At 40.6% G+C, this 11504-nt stretch overlaps 1 protein-coding gene across 1 annotated transcript in view; it reads right to left on the reverse strand.

Moving 5' to 3' along the window:
* The window catches only part of Rsbn1 (round spermatid basic protein 1), a 46765-nt gene extending 36128 nt beyond the window's left edge, over positions 1-10637 (reverse strand). Inside the window, exon 1 of the mRNA XM_021634203.2 lies at positions 9613-10637. Coding sequence (XP_021489878.1) covers positions 9613-10315 — 703 coding nt within the window. The 5' untranslated portion in view covers positions 10316-10637. The remainder of the gene's footprint in view (positions 1-9612) is intronic.
* Positions 10638-11504: the final 867 nt, after the last annotated feature.

Below are 11504 nucleotides of genomic sequence, written 5' to 3' on the forward strand. Positions count from 1 at the left end.
TCCTACTTGCTAATGAATTTACATGAACAAACAAAACTTATTCTTAAACTGCAGTGGTGGCAACGGAGAATGTCCTACGCATCTCTACACTGTTTGTTATTACATGAAGTCGGCCACTGCTGCTGTTTGAGAAAATGCCAATTGCCTTGCTTTGAGTAAGGAATATTATTTAAAAGTTAATGTCTACAAAAGAGAGAAAAAAATGGAGGCAGTCAACACCTAAAGGCTTCATGATCTTTTCATTTCTGGTACAGTAGTTTAGTTTTCCCACAAAAAAAAAAAAGTGTTCAGGAAGTCACTTTCGTAGTTATTTCTCCAGGGTGTAAGAGCTAAAACTTGCTGTCATCAGTTTCATTGCTGGTTTATAGCTATTGTGTATACGAACGTGGGTGCCTCTGTGGAAGTCAGAGGACAGCTCTGTGGAAGTTGTCTCCTTCCACATATATATGTGTTCTAGGGATCCAGCTCAAGTCAGCAGGCTTCTAGCTCCACATCCTTTCCCCACTGAGGGATCTTGCTGGCCTGTCATTTCTCCTCTTGTTTTGTTTTGCAGCGACAGCAAATAAACCTACTCTTCTTCACACACGCTGGGCAGGTGCTCCAGCCCTCACATCAGCTCTTAAAAACAAAGAACCAATCTATACTCCACTTATATTAAGGAAAGCTTTTTACATACCACACTGAAACTTGTCTTACTAGAGAGAAAGACAGGGACATTGATCTAAGAAACTAATTGCCAGCTCTCTTTCAAAAAGTCGTACAACTTTACCTACAATACATGGAAAAGTCCTCAAATTAGTTAACATCATCTATCATCAAATAGCCTAGTTTACTTATCACACTAGTTTTCACTAGTGCAAAAAAATTAGCATAAGGGGTAGAATGTAGCTCACTGGTAGAGTACTTGTCTAGCATTCACAAATTTCTGGGTTCAATTCCCAGGACCATCATATGCACACGCACACACCTGAACTGTATCTTGGGAACTATGGTACCTTCCACTCCTAAGTATCATGTGTGATAGATAAGAAAAAGCAAACAATAATTGTTCACATTGTATTAATCATAAAGAAAATGAACTAAAGTTGTATTCTAAAAATAACTTTATTTTTTTCTTTTTGTTCTGGAGATAGGGCCTTGCTAAGTAGTTTGTTTTAAACTCAAGATCCTCTTACCTCAGTCTCCCAAAAGTAATGGGGGAATAAATTATTTTTGCTTCTCTTGTATAGTTTTATATAAAAACCTGATTTAAATGAAAAACCAAAAAGCTACTTCATTCGAAGCCAACTTTTTGAAAGTCATTATTTTTAACACTGTACACATACAACCTTTATGCTAAAAAAAAAAAAAAAAAAAAAAAAAAAAAAGCTAGGTAGGTGGAAACCGTGTTCTACCACTTCTTAAAACTACACGGGTATTTTTGTTTGCTTGTTTTGTTTTTAATAGAAGTAGTTCTGTTTGAAAAGAGGTCTTCTCTCTGTTTACCCTGAACTGGTCTTGAATCTCTCAGATGTCTCAGGCTAGCCTTGAATTCATGATCCTCTTGCCTTAGCCTGCTGGATGCTACCATTACAGAGTTACATGAACACATTCACCCTAAAACATAGTTGTTTTAAGTAAACAAAACTGACAAGAAGCTATACAAATTTCCCAAAACCCAGAACTGCACACTTAATCACTGAACACACTGGGATGTCTTCAATCACCGTCACCAACTGCCACAGCTCAAGTTATAGTTCACTCTTGGTACTGTACATTCTTGTTTGAACAATCGTAAATGATATGAGCCTTCCATTACAATATTTTACAGGGTAGCTTAGTGGCCCTACAAATCCTGAGAGCTCACTATTCTTAAGTCTCCCCCATCCTAATTGCCAGCAGCTACTGATGTTTTTCATTGTTTCCATCGATTGTCTTTTTCAGTGTTACACAACTGGAATCATACAGTGTGTAGCCCTCTTAGACTGGGTTCTTTCTATCACATGTAATGCACACATGGTTATTCTGTTACTTTTCAGAACTCAGTAGTTTGTTTTTAGAGCTGTATATTTCATTGTAGATGTACCACAATTTGTCCCTTTATCTGTCAAAGAACATCTGAGAGGGCTGGAGAGATGACTCTGAGGTTAAAAGCACTGGTTGCTTTTCTAGAGGTCCTGAGTTCAATTCCCAACAACCACATGGTGGCTCACAAGCATCTGTAATGAGATCTGGTGCCCTCTTCTGACATGCAGGCAGAACAGTGTATACATAAATAAAAATGCTTTAAAAGAAGAGGAGGAGGAGGAGGAAGAAGAGGAAATGAGCTGCTTCCAATTGTAGGCAATTATGAATAAAACTTTTAAAATTTCTGTGTAGGTATAAGTTTCCAAAAATTTTGGGTAAATACCAAATAGTATGTGAACTGCCATATCATATAAGAGTATGTTTAGCTTTCTAAAACACTGCCAAATTGTCTTCTGAAGCAGCTGTACCATTTTGCTGTGCTGCTGAAAATAAGGCAGCTTGGCCTTTTGCAAACTAGTATCTCTGTATCTCACTGTTTCTTGCTGATAAAATGGGGGAAAGGAGACAAGAGTATTTTCCTATAAAAATGTACAGAATAAATGAAAACTGCATGTAGAGTAGCTGGCATAATCCTAGAATATAACAAATAGTAAATGTTAATTATTCTTTTCACTCCCAAATGGTAGAAATCTAAAGGCAAAATGTGCTAATTAAGAGCAGGCAATGGTTCTATTGGTGAAGTGCTTGTTAGACAAGTATGAGGACCTGAGTTCAGTACCCAGCAAGCACCTGAAAAAGCCAACCATTGTTGCTAGTGCTTGAGTCCCAATAATGGGGAGGATCCCTGGAGCTCACTGACTAGCCAGCCAAACAGATAAGAACTAAGTCCCAGTATGAGACTGGCTCAGAGACAAAGTGGAAGGCTCATGAAGAATGAATCCTGAGATGGATCTCTGACCTCCACACGCATATCAACAAGAACACAAACACATAGGTACAAACAGTGCATGCTGAGACTGGGTATTTATATGCCTTGTAATCCAGAACCCCAGAAGTATGATAAGAAAATTGTGGGCTCAAAGCTAGCCTGGGGAATAGCACAACATCATGCCTCTTAACAAAAACACACAAAACCAAAATTGCCCACCTCACTGCTTCTCTGTTAAGACTGAGATGACTACCTCACCTCTACTGCTTATTAGTCTCTGGACAAACCCAAAAGTTCCCTTAAACCTTTATTTTCTTACTTAAAATATTATTAACACTAGCGGTAACTTAAGAGTTATTGCAAGAATTAAACAAGATAATGAATCTTTCATCACAGGTCTGACACAAGTTTTTATCTTATCATAATAACAATAAAAGGGTTGGATAACATTCCTTGAAATACTTGTCAACAACTCTGGGGTATCAGATTAAAACTAGAAATTACTGGCCCAGAGTACAGCACAAGTGAAACATAAAAAGGGAGAAAAATCTGAAAAAGAGAAAAAATGATGACTCACTAAATATTTATTAGGACCTTATTCATGATCTCATTTTAATCCAACAATTCAGTCCAGTAGACACAGAAATTCTTTTTCAAAGATGAAAGCAAAATCTGAAACAGCAACCAAGGCCCATTCATGGAGATAACCTAGAACCCCTGCACAGATGTAGCCCATGGCAGTTCAGTGTCCAAGTGGGTTCCCTAATAATGGGAACAGGGGCTGTCTCTGACATGAACTCAGTGTCCGGCTCTTTGATCACTTCTCCCTAAGGGGTAAGCCAGAGGAAGACAATGCAGCCAGTCCTGATGAGACCTGAGAGGCTAGGATCAGATGAAAGGGGAGGAGGACCTCCTCTGTCAGTGGACTGGGGGAAGGGCAGGGATGGAGAAGAGGGAGGAAGGGTAGGATTGGGAGGGGGCTACAGTTGGAATACAAAGTGAATAAACTGTAATTAATAAAAAAATTAATTAAATTATAAAATTTTTGAAAATCTGAAACAGATGTAACTTTTATTAGGTCACAAAGCTAGCAGCTGAAAGTGAAAATTCAGACCCATCTAACTCCAAATTTCATATTCTTTCAATACAACACAGTGCACTTTCTTCTTGCCTGCCTCTTCTTTCAGCCTCTCTGATTATTAACTAAGATTATCCAGTTACAATCAATGGGCTTCAGATGCTGGCCTATATGAGTTTCCAGTAAAGCATTACATATTCCTAAGCATAAGGCCCTTTACAAACACGTGATCACAAAGACAGCATTATTTGTTATATGAAAGTTTTCATACTTTACTGACAAGAATTTTTTCTTCTCTGGTAGATAGGGAAAACAGTTTCTGAAGTTTCTGATAAATAAAATTAATTCTCATTATAAACCCAATAATTCTCCATTGCTACCACAAAAATCAATCAAGTGTTTCTATTAGTATCTTCCTATTTTCTGAGAAAGGGTCCTGTTCCAGCTAGCAATCATCAACCTCCCAAATACTGTGATCACAGAAATGTGGCAACACACCCAGTATCTTTTGTGTATCACAGAACACTTCCACATGATAGCAATTAGGAAGGGGGTCAACAGTGAAAAACAGAACAGCTGACTATGACAATTCACAGAAGAGCAATCCTGTAGTTTAATGACACTGGAGCTAAAAGCTAGGCAATTATCTTCTGATTCTTAATATAATAAGATCATAGTTACTAACCAAGAACAATTAAAAATAAACTACTATTTTTGATGAAATCTCTTTGGTCTATACTTTTATGAATAATAACAAAGGAGAGAAAGAAATTAAGATCAAAGGAAACAAGTGGCTATTTAGGTAGACTGAAGCATACTGCTTATAAAATATAGCAAACATTTTAATATGTCTTTATATACATCAGTCCCAAAGTGCACAGCAGAAAGAGCAAACTAGATCCTAAGGCATTTGGTTTTTCTTAAGAGTCTAACATTCAGTTCCACTATTGGAAAATTTCAAGCATGTTACTCACCTCTGAAAATCATTTTACTTCCTATTTCGGAGCAAGTATTTACATACCAAGCTTTTCTTTTAACTATGTATGAGCAACGCCAGATGTCTGAAGTGGTAATATTTGAAATTATCCTATATATGAATTTGGATTGAGTATTGTTGGGCTGATGTGCAGGAACATGTCTCTTAGTCATGTTCCATGTCTCTAGTCAGAGGTTGCCAACTTTGTAAAGAACACGGCAGGCTTTGTAGAGCAGATGGTCTCTGCCTCAACTACTCCTACTCTGCTACTATAATGCAGAAACCAATTCAGACAGTATATATAAATGTATTCCAATAAAACTTTATTTGTGGACATGGAATTTACATCCTACAGTTTTCATGTGTTATGAGGGGTTTTCTACAATCTGAAACATAAAAAACAATCTTAACAATTTCTAAAATAAGAGGCAGGAGAACTAATTTTTTTGTTTTTGTTTTAAGACAAGATCTCAATGTCCCAAGCTGGTTTCAAGTGCACATGTGGCAAAGAATGACCCTAAACCTCTGGCCCTCCTACCTCCACCTTCCAGGTACTGAGATTACAGCCAGTGCTACCACACCCTGTTTTGGGACATGTTGGGGACTGAACCCAGGGCTGTGCATGTAGGCAAGCTCTCTACAAACATAGCTGGCTAGAAGTTGCTATGTAACCCATGCTGGCTTGAAACTTCCAGCCTTCCTGCCTCCCCCACCCAGTTGTGCTGGTTAGATTTGTCAACTTGAGGTAACCTAGAGCCATCTGGGAAGAAGGAACTTCAGCTGAGAAAATACCTCCATCAGATTGAAAAGTCTAGGGAATATCTTTTTTGATCAATGATTGATGTGGGAGGGCCCAGGCAATGCCAAACCTAGGCAGATGATCTTGGGTGGTATAAGAAAACAAATGAAAAAAAAACTATGGGAAGCAAGCTAGCAGTGTTCCTTCATGGTCTTTGCTTCAGTTTCTGCATTCAGGTTCCTGCCTTGAGTTCCTGTTCCTGACTTCCTTTCATGATGGACTGTGGCCCGTAAAAGCAACTCTTTCCTTCCTGTGCTGCTTTTGGTAATGGTGTTTACCACAGCAACAGAAAGCAAAGAGTCCATCAGCTGCACAAGTCATCTATAAAGGTGCAAAAGCAATTCAATGGAGAACAATACATTTTCAGATGTTACAGTGACTTTATCTAAAGAACACCTCCCGTTCAAAAAAAGAACATAATCTCACACCTGTATAAAATCAACTCAAATGGACCACAAATTTAAACACAGGAAATTAAATTATAAAGCTTGCAAGCGGAGAATGACACCCAAAAATGATTCATTACTCAATAAAACATTGCTGACTTTGTTGTGTAAAATATCTTTGTTAAACTGAGGGAAAAGCAAGCAACTAAAAATTACAACTAAACAGTGGATACCTGTAATATACAAATAATTCTCAATAAAAAAATTCTTAAAATATTTTTAAAAGCACTGACTAAAAAATTGGCACAAAAAAACAAATAAAAACAAACAAACAAAAACCACATGACCTAATAAGAACATTCCTCAAAGAAATGAAAATTTGCTTCCAAACAAAACTCTGAACAGGAAGCTTTATTTCTAATAGCCCCAAACTAGACACCAAAATGTCCTTAGATCCAAGAATCACCCTTGTTGATAATATTATCCAATAATGATGGGGTGAGGGCCACTGACATATATACCACATGGATGACCTCAGAGACACCATGCTGAGTTTAATAATAATAAGCTAGCTTCAAAAGACCCCATTTTTATAAAATTTCAAATGACAAAACTATAAAGATAGAGAACAGACTAGTGGTTGTTACCGATTAAAAACAGAAAAGAGGGCAAGGAGACCATACCTGATGCTATGAAGGGAAAGCCCAAGAGAGATGTTTCTGGAGTTTTGTGCCTTATTTTACAGTGGTGGTTACTCTAAACTACATGTGATAAGATGGCACAGAACCCACACACACACACACACACACACACACACACAAACACACACACTCACACATACATCAATTTCCTAGCGTGGGTATTATACAATAGTTACATAAGATATAACCACTGAAATAAACTGTGCTATTTGTGTGTGTGTGTGTGTGTGTGTGTGAATCTATAATTATTTCAAAGCAAATTGAAAGTTCCTAATAATTTTAGCATAAGCAAAGGATGAGATTCCTCTGTAAACAACAATCTACTTTCTTTATTAGAGGTGTTTACAGGACCAAGTGTAGTAAAATTAAAGCCAGTTTTAATTGCTCACAGTGTCCCCACTGAATCCCTACAACAACCGTATGAATGAAATACCACAACCCTAGTTCACAAATAGGAAAAGTAGGGTTAAAAAGAGATTAATTTGATCTGATCACACAGTAAGCACTAGAACCAAAATTTACTTCCAGAGCCATGCATCCTGAACCTGAGGGTAAACAAAAATAAACAAACGGAGAGATTTTTACAAGTATTGGTCCAACTATGCAAAAAGCTTAAAATAAACAATGTTAAGCTGGTGTGTTTTTGCACAAAGCTTCAGTGCGCTCCAGCTATTCAGACTATGACACTACAGGCTTCCTCAAATATACCTGACCAGAGGGTCCTATTTTCCCAGAATATATATAGTTTGAGCATGAAATCCAATTATCTCGAAACCAGAAGTGAAAAGTGTTCAAATGGCTTGGTTTTAACCCATTTCTCTTTCAAAAAAGAGCAAAAAGCTGTGCTGTCCAATGTAATAGCCATGAGCTATATGTAACATGTTATAAATTAGAATAAAATAAAATTTCAGTTTCTCAGTCACACAGCCACATACAAATCTGTTTAAGTGCTACATATGGCTACCATATTTAACAACACAGATATAGGGCATTTACATCATGTAATTCACGAAAATTCTATTCATCAGTATGAGAGACTTCTTTTTATTTGATTTTTAAAAACCTGGGGCCTGTATAGTCTTCAGAGAAGCACGCTGTGAGTTCGATCTGTGTCAGCACCACCCTCCCACATAAAGGGGGACTGAGAGATCCCTGATAATTTCTGGTTAGCTTACTGACTGCTGCTAGAATGAGAATGTCAAGGCACAGGAAAAAGGCAAGCAAAGGAGTATAGAAAAGGGAAGCAAAGGAAAGCAAAGTCAGGCAGACCAGAGATGAAGCCTGAACTGGCATTTAGGATCCTGGGTTCTGTGCCAATAATTTATTATTATTGTTGTTGTTGTTATTATTATTATTATTTAAATTCTGTCTTTGGTAATGAGCCTTGATGTAGATGAAGTCTCTTTACTATTCTGGACCCTAGTATTCTCTCCTACCACAAATTTAAAGGAAATGATTACTCAAAATTCCCTGTAGCTGTGTATGGACACAAACCAGAGAGAGTGGGGAATAAAGGCAAAAATATAAGCTACTCCAATATGCAAAATTGGAAATTGACACACCAGTCAGCTTGCCACAGTTCTACTCCTGAGAATGGTATCTGTGTATCACCAAAGGAAAAAAGAAGCAGTTCCATCCAATGAAAATTTGCACCTAAACACACACACAGGCACACACACACACACTGGTTAGCACTAAGACCAAATATGTGGGAAGAATGCAGGACACTCGAAATTTTAGATTCAAAGCCTGGTTCACTACCACGTAATCACTGAAATGGCTCAGTACTCAACACGCATTAGTGGGTTAGTGTGCTATTGAGATTACGAGTATTACAAGTTATAAACATCATACACAAAGTATGATACAGCATAACCAAAAGTATACCTCGTTTCTTCCACAAAGAATGAAAAAATTGCTGCAAGTACCTGGCAGTAGAAGACATCAATTTTGGCCGGCCTAATTTCTCTCAAAATCACACTTAATGAGTCTTACGTTTTCTATGTGAAATACCTTTAAGGACTGCTGGAATTGCAGAGATTCTCAAATAGTGCTCTGGCAGGATGACTAGAACTAGACTCTGCATCTACATCCTACTGCACCCTTCCTTCTCTTCAGAGATATGGCTGGTCTACTTCCTTGGATTCAAAGCGTGATTAAAACCTTCCTCGAGCCAATCCTATACACCATACTAAGCCTTAACAGGGCTAATATATATTTTTAAAAAAATTATTTCGTCTAGCTGAAAAAGAAGCACCATAAATGATTTTTTTTTAACCTCGCTGAAGCGAAGGCAACCAGTGAGTTGTGTAACCTCTTGGAGAATTCAAACTCAGAGCCCAGAGCCAAACGTGAATATTTTGGTGCGGAGAATAAGAAAAACTAAAGCCTTCCAAGAAAGAGAACAAGAAGGGACTTTCAGTGACAAGCCTTTACTTCAGAAAGGCAGGTTTTAGTACCGCACCTACTAATCCAATGCCCAGCACCGCGCGGCGCGGAAACCCTACCGAATTTGAAAATAAACGTTGCAAAGGCTCCGGGGGACTGCAAAGAGGGATGGAAACTGACAGCTCGGCCTCAGAGAGAAGGCTCAAGTAGGTCAAACTGTGGCAACCGTCTTCAATCTGGAGTCCACTTCAGTGGGCTCAGGGGAATAGAGCGGCGTCTCTCAGTCCTAAAGGGGCGGGATATGGGCACTGAGACCTAGAGCTCAAGCCGGCGGTTCGCTTCTTCTCACCTCTCTTAGGGGCCTTGATCAGAGGCACCCCTCCGCTCCTCTCACCGTTTTCCTGCTTGTCCTTGTGCTTGAGATCGCCCGGAACGCAGGCGCCGGGATCACCATCGGAGCCGCGGTGGTGATGGTGCTTGTGCCGCTCCTTGTGGCCCTTATGCTTGGGCCCGGCCGCGCTCACCGTCAGGGGCGAGAAGGTGAAGAGGGCCGAGGTGCCCGGAGCCGGGAGCGGGGCAGCGACGGCGGGCCCGGCGGGCGCCAGCGACGGTGGCGGCGGAGGCGGCAGGAGCAGAGGCTCAACAGGGCCCGGGACGGTTGGGGCGGCATTCGTTGCAGGCAGCGGCCCGGGATGTTGGCGGCTGCGACGCCGCCGATGAGGGGGAGCGAGAGGGGGGTCCTGGCTCGGCCGCCCCCGCTTCTCCTGAGAACCCCCGCTGCTCGCCCGGCGCTGCCGCTTCACTCCCCGCTGCGAGACCCCAACATGGGGTTTCTCCTTCCCTTCTTTGTCCGTCTCCTCCTGCGCCGCCACCGCCCGTACTACGCGAACCGCTCCGACCTGCGCAGCCATTTCACCCACAAACACACATTTAAATGGCCCGACCGCCCCCCCGTCCGCGATTCGCGCAAGCGCCACCCGCGCAGGGCCCGCTGGGCATTGGAGTCTCTCCCCCGCCCTCCACCGCTCCGTCCTTCTCGTAGAGCTGAACATGCCGGAAACGGCAGTTCCGACCCCTCTCCGCAGACCTCGCCAACCGAGCTGCTATTGTAAAGCGCCCTGGACGCGCAAGGCCTTGCGGGAGTTGTAGTTCCAACACCCGCCGCGACTTTCTCCCCGCGCCTCTCCAGCACTGTGAGTGGAGGAACCGAGGAGGAGCGTGCGCCCAGGCACGCTTCGGGGTACGACGCAACTGCCGCCGGCCGCCGAGTTGCCGCCAACCGCCCTAACGGCTAAACAATGTTAATACTTTCGGAGTCTGGCGCTGTGTTCCGGCGCTGCTCTTGCAGAGTTCCTTCTTCGCCTTCCCCGGAGGTGGTCTCCATAGTGACTTTTCAATTTCGTATTTCTCCTTTACCTTTGTGAGGTAAAAGAATCTCCGGCCTTTACCCTTTCAAACGACGAAAAAAAGAATTTCAGAATATGTAAAATGACGTTTTTGCTGCAAAGTATAGTAGGACTGCTATTCACGAAAAAAAAAAATTGTAGTGTGTTCAATGACATTGCTGTAATAACAGCTACAGGCTCAAGGCAGGTGCAAACACTGCCTTTGGGAGTCTCCTGAGCGCAGACTCACAGCTCCTCATGCTTGGGAACTTAGAATCCAGCATTCGTGTTGAGCATATACCGAGAGTTAACGAAAATTTCTCGATAGACGTTATCTAAATGTTTTAATTGTTTTCTAAATAAATATAAACTTGCAAATAGGAAGAGCATTGTCAGCCTGACAACACTTTCAAAATCATCTCTGTTCGCAGCTTGTTGTTTACTCGCAAATCCATTTTAAGCTTCATTTCTTTAGCTTTTGCCTAGAATTGTTCCAATACATGTAAGTCCTTAAAATATTTGGAAATAATTGGCTACAGTGATGTATTAGGCATATAAAAAGCACTGTGGTTTATCATCCCTAGTTCCCACAGAAGTAACTTCGGCTGGACGAACTTCTGCAATAAAAGTTATGGTTTAAAATAGAGTTCTTGAACACCTACTGGGGATGCATTGTACTACAATAAGCAAGTAACAATACTATTCAATTTGCCCTAGCACTGGGTTTCCTAACGAAAAGTGTTAAAGCACTGTTGCTAGGTTGTATTTTCTTAAGTAAAAATATTAAACTGATAGGAATATTAAAGCAAATCCTTTAAAATAATAAAGATCCATTAACTTATTTGCTGTGTAAAAC

This window comes from Meriones unguiculatus, chromosome 10 (genome assembly GCF_030254825.1).
Source record: "Meriones unguiculatus strain TT.TT164.6M chromosome 10, Bangor_MerUng_6.1, whole genome shotgun sequence".
NCBI classification, from domain to species: Eukaryota; Metazoa; Chordata; class Mammalia; order Rodentia; family Muridae; genus Meriones; species Meriones unguiculatus.